We start from the raw sequence: 16,188 nt of genomic DNA on the forward strand, positions 1-16,188 counted from the left end.
CTTTATACCATTTTGCCATACATTTTACTTAGCCATATGTTAAAATCCTGCAATACATTGTTATTTTTGCCTTAAGCCATCTATTATCTTTTAAAGAGATAATAGATGTTCTTTTTTTTCATTTTTTTCAAGCTTTTTCCTTCTGTTTCATTTTAGATAGTTTCTACTGCTATATTTTCCTTTTTCAAAAATTTATTTATTTGGCTCTGTTGGTTCTCCATTGCTGTGCACGGGCTTGCTCTATTTGCCGTGAGCGGGGGCTACTCTTCGTTGCAGTGCGCGGGCTTCTCATTGCGGTGGCTTCTCTTGTTGCAGAGCATGGGCTCTAGGTGCACGGGCTTCAGTAGTTGTGGCTCACGGGCTCTAGAGCGCAGGCTCAGTAGTTGTGATGCACGGGTTTAGTTGCTCCATGGCATGTGGAATCTTCCTGGACTAGGGCTTGAACCTGTGTCCCCTGCATTGGCAGGTGGATTCTTAGTCACTGAGCCACCAGGGAAGTCCCATCTACTGCAACTTTGTTAATCTCCTGCTGTGTCTAACCTACCTTTAATCCCTTACAGTTTACTTTTCATCTCAACATTCTCATTTTAGCCTCTAGATTAGATCTTTTAACAAAAATCTTTTGTCTCTACTTAACATGTTCAGTCTCTCCTCTTAGTTCCTTGAACATATAGAATACAGGTATAACCTTTAATATCCTTATCTGCTAATGCTATCATCTCTTTCATTTCTGAGGTGGTTTTGATTGATTGCTTTTTCTCCTATCATGGGTCATATTTTCTTGCTGTTTTGTGTGCCTGGTAATTTTGGCTTTTTGTTTTACCTTGTTGGTTATTGGGTATTTTTATATTCACTTGAGCTTTATTATGGAACATGATTAAATTACTTGAATCATTTTGATCTTTTCAGGTTTGGGGTTTAAGCTTTATTAGGCAGGACCAGAGCAACATTTAGTCTAGGGCTAGTTTATGCCCACTATTGATGCAAAATCTTTTGAGTACTCTACCCAATGCCCTCTGAATTATAAGGTTTTCCATGCTGGCTGGTGGGAAGAAGAGCTCTCCCTGGCCTGTGGGCTGTGGGGATTGCTTCCTCTCTAATTAGAGTCTCATCCTTTTGAGTGGTTCTGTCCTGGCCCCAGTAGTTTCCTCACAAATGTGATGATCTCAGGCGGAGAGTTCTCTTTCTGTGTGCAGCTCTGCTCTCCAGTCCTCTACCCTGCAAATTCTAACTGCCTCAGCTTCTTTGGACTTGCAGCTCCTTCACCTTAGGGTGGCTCTGCCTGAGTCCCGCTTCCTGCACTGTGGCCTGAAAACATCTCTCCATAGAGTAAGGTGGGACAATCCTTGGGCTCACTTCATTTTTCCACCATCTCCCAAGGGTCACTGTCCCTCGTTGCCTGATGTCCAGTATCTTGAAAACTGCCGTTTCATATAGTTGGTTTAGTTTTCTAGTTTCAGATAGAGTAAGTCTAGTCCCTGTTGGTATATCCATTTTGCAAACTAGAAAACTGGGTGTCTGAAATAGTAAGTAGCTGTGAGCTATTAGTGGAACCAGAACTGGAATCTAGGCATTATACATCAATACCTGATGCTTTTTCCACAATATCATACTGCCCTTTCTAAGTAACAATTTTCTCATGTAATTGAATCTTACCCTTTTAAGACTTAAAGCTTAATTTGAACCATTTTTGTTGGAAATTTAAAAAAAATGTTTAAGTACCCCTGCCTTCTTAAACAGAGCATTTTGAATATATCTGAACCTCTTCATTATCAACATTATTTATAATCTTATACAGTGGTTATCAACCCTATCTGACCCAAGTAATCCCTTTTTAATAAAATATTGTATAATGCCCTTTTATTCTGAAGAGTCTGAGCCCTTGACAATCCTCAGGCTGGGTTGCTGCACTTGCTGTTTACAGTTAGGATGGGCAAAGGAGTGCCAGAAGGTGCCTGGCATATTCCTCCCTGTCCCCACTGTATAAAAGCAGCCTCCTCTCCCTACTGTTGAGGGTCAGTTACTCCTGCCAAAATGGTGACTCCTAGACTTCAGGTCCCTGGATACAGAGTTCAAAGTGCCCTGGGGGGCAGCCATAGCTTGTAGTTGAATGGACCCTTGCTGTGTGCCCTTGTAAGTGTAACACTCTTGAGAAGTAGGACCTCCAATCCTGCAGGGCCCAGCTTTGTGAGGACAGCAAGCACAAAATCCCCCAGTGAGTCACGGGACATGATGGTGAGTGGAGCTACTCTTGCTTCTACCCCTTGGTTCCTGGACCCATGCATTATTGGAAAAAAAGTGTCATGTAGAGGTCCCTCTTTTTTTTTTTTTTTTGTGGTACGCGGGCCTCTCACTGCTTTGGCCTCTCCCATTGCGGAGCACAGGCTCCGGACGCGCAGGCTCAGCGGCCATGGCTCAGGGGCCCAGCTGCTCTGCGGCATGTGGGATCTTCCCAGAGCGGGGCACGAACCCGTGTCCCCTTCATCGGCAGGCAGACTCTCAACCACAGCGCCACGAGGGAAGCCCGAGGTCCCTCATTTAATGCGTATTCCACATCCTGAAAGATAGCACTGCAGTCTTTTAGCATATTGTCTCTGAATACCCTGAGTTGGTGCTTCACCTGTGCCTTCAAAAGGCAGTTCCAGTGTTCTGTGAGGCTGGCTGCTTCTGGCTGGTGCAGGATGTAATACAACCAGTGGATTCCATGGTCATGGGCTCACTCCCCCTCTTCCTCTGCTGTAAAGTGGGTTCCCTGGTCAGATGCTCTGTTATATAGGACTCCACACCTGTGGAATGGGGAATCTGTATGGATAGTGGTGCTGCCTGAGGCTCTGCAAACAGGGAAGACAAGCCCATACCTAGTATAGCTATCCACCCCTGTGAGGGACAAATTGCTGGCCCTTCTGGGATGAAGGGAGTCCAAAGTAGTTGATTTGCCACCAAGTAGCCAGTTGGTCTCCCTGAGGACTAGTGCCTATCGCTGACAGGTTAGCCATTTCAGAGGCAGCAGTAGCTAGACTGACCTTGGTAATCTATATGCATGTTAGGGAATGCAGTGGATTCCTGCCCACCCCCCAGATCTGCTCTCCACCACTCTGACTCAGCTCTCTGCCCTTAGGAGGCTGACCTCTTTGCATTGCATCATCTGGGCTCCCTTGCCCTGTAGGTTTGGTCAGTGGGAGGCCCAGCAGATCAGAGAGTAAGAGGAGAGAGAGATTATCCCCCAGCTCCTTACCTTCCAAGCCATGGTTTTGCAGAGGTGGTATCCCTTGACCAAAGGCCACAGCTCCTGCTGAGCTGACCTTTCTTGAGCTCCGAGCATTCACAGGGTTCCCGCACAGTTCCTTCTTCTCCCCCCTGTAGCTAGAGATGGTAATGGCCTCCCACTGTTTATACTCCAGAGTGCTTCTTCAACATCCCCTGTTGGCTTCCCTTTATCTGCCCCACCATGTAGACAGTCTCTACAATCAGACTGTCTTCAGTCTGAGGATGCCATCTGTTCCTTCCAGGACCCCAGCTTACAAAATAGAGTATTTTCTGCTTTGTCTTTTAAATTAAGCTGTAGACAGTAAACATATTTTCGCCTTTCCTTAATTCACTTGACAAATATTTGCCAGATCCTGTACTGCTCTTTGAGAAAACGGGTGAACAAGACAAATGGATAACTTTGTCTTGTTAATAAAAAGGTAACTTCAAACAGTGATAAATGATCTTCCTGAGTAATCCTTCTGAGGACTGCGAGTGAAGCCTCCTTAGATTGGACAGTCTGGGTAGGTCTTTTGGAGATAGTGAGGTTTAAGGACCTGAGGAGCTTGACCTGAAGGAGGAGCTTGCTCAAAGATCTGAGAGCAGGATATTCCAGATAGTGAGGCTGTAGGCAAGGGCAGAGGCCAAAGAGACCAATGAGCTTGGCTTGTTTAATACACAGAAGCTTCTGGAATATGGTGAACAATACATGCAGGTGATGGGCAATTTGCCTATGTGTTTGTAGCAAGAATGATGTGCCAATTTGTAACATGGTGTTGGCCTCTTTTCAAAGAAGACAATCCAGTTTGCTGAGCAAGTACTTTTCAGACAATTTATTGGGCATACGCTAGATCTTAGCAAGACCTATCTCTGTATAACCACTTAACTGTGACCCCAAGTTACCTAAGGTCACAGCTACAAAGTTGCAGAGGTGAGATGCCAACCATTTGTTTTATTCCAATCTTGGAGGTAACTTTCCGCTCCAAATTAAGGAGTTAAGGAGGAATATGTCAGCTGAAGGTCCTCAACAGCGTTAAGAGATAAGTAATCTATCCAAAGACGCTAATAAATCCAAAGATACCCAGAGAGTGGGAAGATATAACAGGTCTTTTTTTCAAAAACGGCTGTGGATTTGCCCAAATTACAAAGGTCCAAGCAAGTCTGTTGTTTTTATTTGATTATTACTGGAGTTAGTGGGAGAGTTATGTGGGACCCATTTTAGGATACAATATGCCTGGTAGGAATCTGAGCCAGCAGAGAATGTGCTTGACTTCCAGGCTTGCCCCCCTTTCTTGAAAAAGACTGTTCCGGCCATTTGATTCTCATTCAGGCTTTCCTACTTTACCCCTGGGGTGTACATTTGCATCAGAATCGCAGTATAGATTAAATGTGGTGCATACTAGATGATTATTTTTGGCCAAGTTGTGTTTCCACTACAGAATTAAGCCATCAGCTCATCAAAAGTTGGAGTTCTTTTCCCCTATCTTTTGCATTTGTTAAAGCCTAAATTTTCTCAAATGAAAGACTTCTCTAGGTCAGGAACAAGGTCTTACAATTTGTTTCCAGCACCGCATGTCTGGCACATAATAAATGGTGAGAGTATTAAATATTCTAAGAGGCATCCTTCCACTAGGCTCAATCCCGACCCTGACTGCGTCTATTAAGCATGAATGCACAAGAGGTCGCTTTCCACCACCAAGCGGCGCTAGGGCACCATCTAGAAAGGATTCACTAAGTTTTCCACAGGGTTTGAAGTTTCGTACTTCAAAACTTCTGACACTTCAAAGTGTCAGGTTAATTCACAAGTCGAGGGGAATTTTCCCAACAAATGAATGATGCCGCAGCCAGGGGTAGGCTGCAGAAGGCGCTCTGAGTCTCTGGGTGCACCACAGACCTCTTGGGATGGGAGCTGGAACTAGGGCTGCGGAGTCGCAGAGGTGCATGCGCGGGAGTGGGTGCAGCCCGGCGTCCAGGTGAGGGCGGAGGTGCGTGCTGCGCGCGGGGTCAGCCAGGTAAGCGCTGTGGGGCTCCGAGGAGCCAGCTCCGTTTCCGCCCCCGCCCCCTCGCCGCGCGGTGCCGGCCTGGCCGCTCCTCCCCTGGGTGGGTCCCGGCTCCTTTTCTGGCAGGGTCTATTTGCATAGAGGAAACTGCCCAAAGTGGCCGCTGTGGAGGAGCTGGCGGCAGGGAAGGGGGCGTGCGCCGCGGTCCGCTGCTGCCCGGAGGCCAAGCCCCGTGCCGGGCCGACCTCGTGCCTCGGGCTCTCCAGCACGCTCAGCCAGCGACCCCGGCTGTGTGCACCGTCCCCTCTGAGAGTCCACCCGCGACGAGCACACCATGAGTCCAGGCCAGGGCGCCGGCGGCGACGCGCGGAAGGGCTGCCGGACGGGCGGCGGCGGCGCGGGGCGCCCCGCGACGGCAGCCGGGGCCTGGGCGGTGAGCGCGCTGTGCCTGCTGCTCTCCGCCGGCTCGGCGGTCGCCTGCCTGCTGCTGGGCGTCCAGGCTGCCGCGCTGCAGGGCCGGGTGGCGGCGCTCGAGGAAGAGCGGGAGCTGCTGTGGCGCGCGGGGTCGCCGGACACCCTGGTCGCCTGGGCCGAGCCTCAACTGGAGCGCCTGCTGCGCGAGGTAAGTCGCCGAGCGCGGGGCTGGGAGTGTCCGTGCGCCGGGAGCCGTCGCGGTGAGGAGCGGTCGCCCGCCATCCGTGAGCGCCCGAGTCCGTCCGAGCAGCCTGCGCGGGGTCGGGGGTGGGGTGGGGTGGGGAGGCAGGCTGGGGTGCTGGCGGCCGAAGGGTCCTGCTGTTCCCGCTCCAGCCTCAGGGTCGGCCTGGGTGAAAAACAACCTAGAAGGGCTGTTTCGGGGACGAGCAGGGGGAGGAAGAGGAAAGACTGCGGGCTTTGAGATAACAGATCTGGGGGCGAGTCTCCACGGGTGTGTGCGCTCGGACCGGTGGCTTCCCGCCTGCATTAAGGGCCTGCCTTCCTACCTGTGCCGGGATAATGAAGAAGGTCTTGCGGGAAGTGTGTGGTGACTTCTGTCACTGGTAGCAGCTACTGTTCCCAACGCTGATATACCTGCAGAGGTGTGGGGCCCCCAGCAGACCGGAGGTTTCCTGGTGGCAGGAAACCTCAGTCAGAACCTGGCCGGGGCCCTTGGAGGAACATGGTCAATCCAACCTGCCCTGTCCACCCTACGGCCCCTCAGGAAAGTGTTTCAGAACAGCTCCATCTTGGAGATGCTGTGCTGTGCCTGGGGTTGCTTGGGCTCAGCGCTCACCCAGGGCAACCCAGACCTGAGGGGTTGCCAACATCAGCTTGGCAGGGTGAGGGGAATAAAAAACAGTCCGGGCCAAAAAAAACAGATGCTGGATTCGGTCGACGCCACCTAGGCGATGCCACCTGGGCATTGTGGACACAGCAGATGCTGAGTTTCCTTGCTGGAAGCATCATATGAGACTCTCTGACACTTCTGTTAAGGTTGCTGCTATGTGTCTTCAAAGCAGGAGCCACAGTTGGGACTTCAAATCTCTCACCCATCATGCTGATCAAAACCTCCAGCAGGGCACCTCCCCATAGAACAGTGGTGGTAGACTGGCCAGAGTGCCCCTGTTTGTGCTGGCCTCCCTTGCCTGAGCCATCCTCTTCTTCCTAGGAAAGGCAGCTACCCCAAGGTCGCAAGCATACTCCCCAAAGGGGCATCCTCAACTGTAGTATGAATAGCACCACAGTGTTTCAAGGTAGAGGAGAGGATGGGCAGGGCTGTTACTACCATTTCCCCTGAACTGTGCCCAGCTGTGATCTTTATTAATGTAGCTGTGTATCCATTTTTGAGTTAATTTGGATTCTTTAAGGTGAATGGGAGAAGACTGTACCATGCCTTTGTGTTCACCGTACCTATTTCTTAGTCACTTTAATTTAAGCCAGTATTACATCTCTTCTAACTTGGTTTTGGGCAAAATTGCTGCTTCATGAAATGATTTCCTATGTTCCTCTTGAAAGTGCCTGCAGACTTTAGAAATCTCTCTGGAGCCCTGCTGGCCACTCCTGGTGATGTTTTCATAATTGCAGCCCATTACCTTTTGGCAAATCCTTAGAGACAAGGATGTTGAATTGATTTATGGAGGGCCAGTAAAATTTCTCCCTGTTAGTGCTATAACTGTGGCTGTTCTTTCGAATGGGGGGCCCCTTTTACTTAATAAAAATAAACTGCAAGCTTTGATTGAGTAAATCAGAAATCGCAGTAAAACCTTTTAGAAGGAACTTGCAAATTGTGTCCATTAATAGGGAGGGGAGTCCTGGGAAAGCAGCCACTGCTGAGATTTTCAAGTCCTGAACTATGCAGATCATAGGAGGCTTCATCCTGCTTCCAAGGAGTTACTGGGCAGAGTATTCCCCATCTCTCTCCCTCTCTGTTTCTCTCGCTCTCTCTCTCTCTCCATACCACCCTCCCCCCACCCACCCCCGCACTTCTTTCCTCTTCATTAGTAAGGGGAAGGGAAAATTTGAAATCCTGGGATTTCCACTTGAAATTCGCTATAGCATTCTGCAGGCTATACCATTAGCATAGGACACATCTTGACACTTCGTGCTACTAGCTAACCAAATTTGGTGTTGAGGAGTCTCTACTTGGAGCATCTGAGATGCCACACTATGAATGCAGTTGGGGTTCAGCTTCTGGCTGTTTGAGTGTCCCTCTGAAAAGTCATCTCTTTCCCAGGGCACCAGTCTGTTCCTGCTCCTAGCCATTCTTCTTACAAATGTCACTGGATGGGAAATGTACGTGGCCTGGCCAGTGACCCTGAGAGTCCCTGGCTGAGATGAGGGGACTCATGGGAGGTGCATAGTGGGAGTTGGTAATTGGGTTTAAATAGATGTGAAGATAATTTAGAAAAACTATTTGATATGAAGGACAAATAAATAATGAACTGAAAATCTCTTAAAAAAGAACCTTTGTACTTGAACATATTTTTCAGTTCTAATTTGTTCTCAGTGAAGCATCCTTTCAGCCTGTGCTGAAGTAGTTGTGTATGTGAGGATGCCTGCAGCTTGTCCTTTTACCAACAAGCTTGTTTTCAGAGAATAGAAACCCTTACCAATCATACACAACTTTAATGTCAGAAAAAATAAGGAAAAAATAAGCCAACAGAAGCCACTGTTAATATGGGACCCACTGTCTTTGTTCCCTTGGGAACAGAACTGTGAAATAACTTCTTTGGGACTGGCTGATGTGCCTGATAATGTAGATATAGAAGCTACAAAAAAGGGATATTCATGATAACTCATCATTATTAAAGACCCTTCCCATGGTACAAAATAAAGAAATGGTTTTCAGAAAATAAAAGCAAGATTTTTGAGCAAGAGTCATTAACAATAGTATCTTCAGTATGACCCAAAAATATAAATGCAAAACAAGGATATGATATTATGCTTTTAAAGTGCTTTAAAGAGCTTGCCTCAGTAATCAACCCCCCATTAGTTATACCTATAGTTACAGTATTATAAAAGCTTAAATTTTAGAGTAAATAAAATAGCTGCTATACTACAGCAAAAATTTTAATGCAAGAATTAAAGAAATATTTAGTTGTATTCAGAGGAAACTATTTTCAGCTTACAATGGATTTATTGTTGGCTGTTGGTCTTCCATTCTCCAGACCAATCAGTTTGAAAACAAGAAAAACGCAGAGACTCAGGGTAAAATTCAAGCCCTTTCCTTCCCTACCATCAACTATATATATTGGTTAAGTTACCATAAAACCCAGAATCAAATGTAGCTTTTTTTGGCCTCTGTGGCGGCTTTTCACTTATTAGGACTGCTCTAAGGTGTATGCTTTAATAAAAATGCCAATTTTTGAATCCCATGGCACAACTGGAGATGGAGTGTAAATCATAGCTACATTTGTTTCCTTGACATTTCCTGGCTCCCAAACCAAAGAAGTTTATAGTTACTTCCTGGCATGCTCACTTTATCTCTCCACTCATTTTTTTTTTCTTGTTTTTTTTGCAGAAGTTTAGGAGAGCTTTATAATAATAGCAGCATGTTTAGAATGAGCCAACTGTTGGGACATTCCTTTCACAGATATATTTTGGAATTGTTGAATTGGACTTTTACACATTAGCTTTGAAGATTTGCAACATCGCTCCTGAAGTTCGGGGATCTGAAAGCTGAATGAATTTATACCAGCAGGCAGAGAGGGGTAGATGAGAAATGGGGTTTCAGTCCCACTATTTACTAGACCTGGCATCTAACCTCTTCAACTTCCTGAGCTCCAGCTTCCTCTTCCCTAATACGATGGTCGCAACTACCTGTGTACTGATGAGCAAATAAGATAATGTAGAGGAAAGTGTTGGTCAGTAAGTCTTTTGATGGTCAGTACCAAAATCCCCAAGTGTGATTCCTTAAACAGTACAGTCATTGAATTATCTTGCATAACCTGAGAATCCTGGAAGTCAGCCTGCAGATCCTGGGTTAGTTCAATGACTTGGCCATGACTGGGTGCCAGTTCATTCTCTGCCATTCTCTTTTTTTTTGGTTTTGTTTTGTTTTGTTTTCCCTGTCACTTTATTTTTATTTTTTTTATTGTTTTATTTTCCTCTCACAACTTTACATTTAATTTCTTTTTTTTAACATCTTTATTGGAGTATAATTGCTTTACAATGGTGTGCTAGTTTCTGCTTTATAACAAAGTGAATCAGTTATACATATACATATGTTCCCATATCTCCTCCCTCTTGCATCTCCCTCCCTCCCACCCTCCCTATCCCACCCATCCAGGTGGTCACGGAGCACCGAGCTGATCTCCCTGTGCCATGCGGCTGCTTCCCACTAGCTATCTATTTTACATTTGGTAGTGTATATATGTCCATGTCACTCTCTCACTTTGTCACAGCTTACCCTTCCCCCTCCCCTTATCCTCAAGTCCATTCTCTAGTAGGTCTGTGTCTTTATTCCCGTCTTACCCCTAGGTACTTCATGACATTTTTTTTCTTATATTCCATTATATATGTGTTAGCATACGGTATTTGTCTTTCTCTTTCTGACTTACTTCACTCTGTATGACAGACTCTATGTCCATCCACCTCACAACAAATAACTCAATTTTGCTTCTTTTTATGGCTGAGTAATATTCCATTGTATATATGTGCCACATCTTCTTTATCCATTCATCTGATGATAGACACTTAGGTTGCTTCCATCTCCTGGCTATTGTAAATAGAGCTTCAGTGAACATTTTGGTACATGACTCTTTTTGAATTATGGTTTTCTCAGGGTATATGCCCAGTAGTGGGATTGCTGGGTCATATGGTAGTTCTGTTTGTAGTTTTTTAAGGAACCTCCATACTGTTCTCCATAGTGGCTGTACCAATTTACATTCCCACCAGCAGTGCAAGAGTGTCCCCTTTTCTGCACACCCTCTCCAGCATTTATTGTTTCTAGATGTTTTGATGATGGCCATTCTGACTGGTGTGAGATGATATCTCATTGTAATTTCGACTTGCATTTCTCTAATGATTAATGATGTTGAGCATTCTTTCATGTGTTTGTTGGCCATCTGTATATCTTCTTTGGAGAAATGTCTATTTAGGTCTTCTGCCCATTTTTGGATTGTGTTGTTTGTTTTTTTGTTATTGAGCTGCATGAGATGCTTGTAAATTTTGGAGATTAATCCTTTGTCAGGTGCTTCATTTGCAAATATTTTCTCCCATTCTGAGGGTTGTCTTTTGGTCTTATTTATGGTTTCCTTTGCTGTGCAAAAGCTTTGAAGTTTCATTAGGTACCATTTGTTTATTTTTGTTTTTATATCCCTTTCTCTAGGAGGTGGGTCAAAAAGGATCTTGCTGTGATTTATGTCATAGAGTGTTCTGCCTATGTTTTCCTCTAAGAGTTTGATAGTTTCTGGCCCTACATTTAGGTCATTAATCTATTTTGAGCTTATTTTAGTGTATGTTGTTAGGGAGTGATCTAATCTCATACTTTTACATGTACCTGTCCAGTTTTCCCAGCACCAATTATTGAAGAGGCTGTCCTTTCTCCACTGTACATTCCTGCCTCCTTTATCAAAGATAAGGTGACCATATGTGCGTGGGTTTATCTCTGGGCTTTCTATCCTGTTCCATTGATCTATATTTCTGCTTTTGTGCCAGTACCATACTGTCTTGATTACTGTAGCTTTGTAGTATAGTCTGAAGTCAGGGAGCCTGATTCCTCCAGCTCCATTTTTCTTTCTCAAGATTGCTTTGGCTATTCGGGGTCTTTTGTGTTTCCATACAAATTGTGAAATTTTTTGTTCTAGCTCTGTGAGAAATGCCAGTGATAGTTTGATAGGGATTGCATTGAATCTGTAGATTGCTTTCAGTAGAAGAGTCATTTTCACAATGTTGATTCTTCCAATCCAAGAACATGGTATATCTCTCCATCTATTTGTATCATCTTTAATTTCGTTCATCAGTGTCTTATAATTTTCTGCATACAGGTCTTAGGTCTCCTTAGGTAGGTTTATTCCTAGATATTTTATTCTTTTTGTTGCAGTGGTAAATGGGAGTGTTGTCTTGATTTCACTTTCAGATTTTTCATCATTAGTGTACAGGAATGCCAGAGATTTCTGTGCATTAATTTTGTATCCTGCTACTTTACCAAATTCATTTATTAGCTCTAGTAGTTTTCTGGTAGCATCTTTAGGTTTCTCTATGTATAGTACCATATCATCTGCAAACAGTGACAGCTTTACTTCTTCTTTTCTGATTTGGATTCCTTTTATTTCCTTTTCTTCTCTGATTGCTGTGGCTAAAACATCCAAAACTATGTTGAATAAGAGAGGTGAGTGTGGGCAACCTTGTCTTGTTCCTGATCTTAGTGGAAATGCTTTCAGTTTTTCACCATTGAGGACGATGTTGGCTGTGAATTTGTCATATATGCCCTTTATTATATTGAGGAAAGTTCCCTCTATGCCTACTTTCTGCAGGGTTTTTATCATAAATAGATGTTGAATTTTGTCGAAAGCTTTCTCTGCATCTATTCAGATGATCATATGGTTTTTCTCCTTCAGTTTGTTAATATGGTTTATCATGTTGATTGATATGCATATATTGAAGAATCCTTGCATTCCTGGAATAAACCCCACTTGATCATGGTGTATGATCCTTTTAATGTGCTGTTGGATTCTGTTTGCTAGTATTTTGTTGAGGATTTTTGCATCTATGTTCATCACTGATATTGGCCTGTAATTTTCTTTCTTTGTGACATCCTTGTCTGGTTTTGGTATCAGGGTGATGGTGGCCTCGTAGAATGAGTTTGGGAGTGTCCCTCCCTCTGCTATATTTTGAAAGAGTTTGAGAAGGATCAGTGTTAGCTCTTCTCTAAATGTTTGATAGAATTCACCTGTGAAGCCATCTGGTCCTGAGCTTTTGTTTGTTGAAAGATTTTAATCACAGTTTCCATCTCTGTGCTTGTGATTGGTCTGTTCATATTTTCTATTTCTTCCTGATTCAGTCTTGTCAGGTTGTGCATTTCTAAGATTTGTCCATTTCTTCCAGGTTGTCCATTTTATTGGCATAGAGTTGCTTGTAGTAATCTCTCATGATCTTTTGTATTTCTGCACTGTCAGTTGTTACTTCTCCTTTTTCATTTCTAATTCTATTGATTTGAGTCTTCTCCCTTTTTTTCTTGGTGAGTCTGGCTAATGCTTTATCAATTTTGTTTATCTTCTCAAAGAACCAGCTTTTAGTTTTATTGATCTTTGCTATCGTTTCCTTCATTTCTTTTTCATTTATTTCTGATCTGATATTTATGATTTCTTTCCTTCTGCTAACTTTGGGGGTTTTTTGTTCTTCTTTTTCTAATTGCTTTAGGTGCACGTTTCGGTTGTTTATTTGAGATGTTTCCTGTTTCTTAAGGTAGGATTGTGTTGCTATAAACTTCCCTCTTAGAACTGCTTTTGCTGCATCCCATAGGTTTTGGGTCGTTGTGTCTCCATTGTCATTTGTTTCTAGGTATTTTTTGATTTCCTCTTTGACTTCTTCAGTGATCACTTCGTTATTAAGTAGTGTATTGTTTAGCCTCCATGTGTTTGTATTTTTTACAGATCTTTTCCTGTAATTGATATCTAGTCTTATAGCATTGTGGTCAGAAAAGATACTTGATACAATTTCAATTTTCTTAAATTTACCAAGGCTTGATTTGTGACCCAAGATATGATCTATCCTATCATGTTCCATGAGCACTTGAGAAAAATGTATATTCTGTTGTTTTTGGATGGAATGTCCTATAAATATCAATTAAGTCCGTCTTGTTTAATGTATCATTTAAAGCTTGTGTTTCCTTATTTATTTTCATTTTGGATGATCTGTCCATTGGTGAAAGTGGGGTGTAAAAGTCCCCTACTATATATGTGTTACTGTCGATTTCCCCTTTTATGGCTGTTAGTATTTGCCTCATGTATTGAGGTGCTCCTATGTTGGGTGCATAAATATTTACAATTGTTATATCTTCTTCTTGGATCGATCCCTTGATCATTATGTAGTGTCCTTCTTTGTCTCTTCTAATAGTCTTTATTTTAAAGTCTATTTTGTCTGATATGAGAATTGCTACTCCAGCTTTCTTTTGGTTTCCATTTGTATGGAATATCTTTTTCCATTCCCTCACTTTCAGTCTGTATGTGTCTCTGGGTCTGAAGTGGGTCTCTTGTGGACAGCATATATATGGGTCTTGTTTTTGTATCCATTCAGCCAGTCTGTGTCTTTTGGTGGGAGCATTTAATCCATTTACATTTAAGGTAATTATCGATATGTATGTTCCTATTCCCATTTTCTTAATTGTTTTGTGTTTGTTATTATAGGTCTTTTCCTTCTCTTGTGTTTCTTGCCTAGAGAAGATCCTTTAGCATTTGTTGTAAAGCTGGTTTGGTGGTGCTGAACTCTCTCAGCTTTTGCTTGTCTGTAAAGGTTTTAATTTCTCCATCAAATCTGAATGACATCCTTGCTGGGTAGAGTAATCTTGGTTGTAGGTTTTTCTCCTTCATCACTTTAAATATGTCCTGCCAGTCCCTTCTGGCTTGCAGAGTTTCTGCTGAAAGATCAGCTGTTAACCTAATGGGGATTCCCTTGTGTGTTATTTGTTGTTTTTCCCTTGCTGCTTTTACTATGTTTTCTTTGTATGTAATTTTTGACAGTTTGATTAATATATGTCTTGACATGTTTCTCCTTGGATTTATCCTGTATGGGACTCTCTGTGCTTCCTGGACTTGATTAACTATTTCCTTCCCCATATTAGGGAAGTTTTCAACTATAATCTCTTCAAATATTTTCTCAGTCCCTTTCTTTTTCTCTTCTTCTTCTGGAACCCCTAAAATTCGGATGTTGGTGCCTTTAATGTTGTCCCAGAGGTCTCTGACACTGTCCTCAGTTCTTTTCATTCTTTTTTCTTTATTCTGCTCTGCAGTAGTTATTTCCACTATTTTATCTTCGAGGTCACTTATCCGTTCTTCTGCCTCAGTTATTCTGCTCTTGATCCCATCTAGAGTATTTTTAATTTCATTTATTGTGTTGTTCATTATTGCTTGTTTCAGCTTTAGTTCTTCTAGGTCCTTGTTAAATGTTTCTTGCATTTTCTCTATTCTATTTCCAAGATTTTGGATCATATTTACTATCATTATTCTGAATTATTTTTCAGGTAGACTGCCTATTTCCTCTTCATTTGTTAGGTCTGGTGGGGTTTTATCTTGCTCCTTTAACTGCTGTGTGTTTTTCTGTCTTCTCATTTTGCTTATCTTACTGTGTTTGGGGTCTCCTTTTTTTAGGCTGCAGGTTCGTACTTCCCATTGTTTTTGGTGTCTGTCCCCAGTGGCTAAAGTTGTTTCAGTGGGTTGTGTAGGCTTCCTGGCGGAGCGACTAGTGCTTGTGTTCTGGTGGATGAAGCTGGATCTTGTCTTTCTGGTGGGCAGGTCCACGTGTGGTGGTGTGTTTTGGGGTGTCTGTGGACTTATTATGATTTTAGGCAGCCTGTCTGCTAATGGGTGGGGTTGTGTTCCTGTCTTTCTAGTTGTTTGGCATAGGGTGTCCAGCACTGTAGCTTGCTGTCGTTGAGTGAAGCTGGGTGCTGGTGTTGAGATGGAGATCTCTGGGATATTTTCGCCATTTGATATTATGTGGAGCTGGGAAGTCTCTTGTGGACCAGTGTTGTAAAGTTGGCTCTACCACCTCAGAGGCACAGCACTGACTCCTGGCTGCAGCACCAAGAGCCTTTCATCCACACGGCTCAGAATAAAAGGGAGAAAAAGAAAGAAAGAAAGAAAGAGAGAGAGAGAGAGAGAGGAAGGAAGAAAAGAAAGAAAGAAAGAAAGTAAGAAGAAAGAAAGAAAAAGAAAGGGATAAAATAAAACAAAATAAGAAAATAAAATAGTTATTAAAATAAAAATAATCATTAAGAAAAAGAAAATTTTTTAAGTTAAAAAAAACGGACGGATAGAACCCTAGGACAAATGGTGAAAGCAAAGCTATACAGACAAAATCTCGCACAGAAGCATACACATACACACTCACAAAAAGAGGAAAAGGGGAAAAAATAATAAATCTTGCTCTCAAAGTCCACCTCCTCAATTTGGGATGATTCGTTGTCTATTCATGTATTCCACAGATGCAGGGTACATCAAGTTGATTGTGGAGCTTTAATCCGCTTCTCCTGAGGCTGCTGGGAGAGATTTCCCTTTGTCTTCTTTGTTCTCACAGCTCCCAGGGTTCAGCTTTGGATTTGGCCCCGCCTCTGCGTGTAGGTTGCCGGAGGGCATCTGTTCTTCGCTCAGACAGGATGGGGTTAAAGGAGCAGCTGCTTGGGGGGCTCTTGCTCACTCAGGCCGGGGTAGGGAGGGGTGCGGATGCGGAGCGAGCCTGCGGTGGCAGAGGCCGCCATGACGTTGCACCAGCCTGAGGCCGCCGTGCGTTCTCCCGGGTAAGTTGT

The 16,188-nt window shown here is 43.6% G+C and overlaps 1 protein-coding gene across 1 annotated transcript in view; it reads left to right on the forward strand.

Moving 5' to 3' along the window:
* Positions 1-5,580: 5,580 nt before the first annotated feature.
* Positions 5,581-16,188, forward strand: part of COL23A1 (collagen type XXIII alpha 1 chain) — a gene marked incomplete at both ends in the record, with an annotated part of 351,203 nt that continues 340,595 nt past the window's right edge. The window contains 1 exon segment of the mRNA XM_079701429.1: positions 5,581-5,868. Coding sequence (XP_079557555.1) covers positions 5,581-5,868 — 288 coding nt within the window.

Source organism: Hyperoodon ampullatus (genome assembly GCF_949752795.1).
Source record: "Hyperoodon ampullatus genome assembly, chromosome: 4".
NCBI lineage: Eukaryota > Metazoa > Chordata > Mammalia > Artiodactyla > Ziphiidae > Hyperoodon > Hyperoodon ampullatus.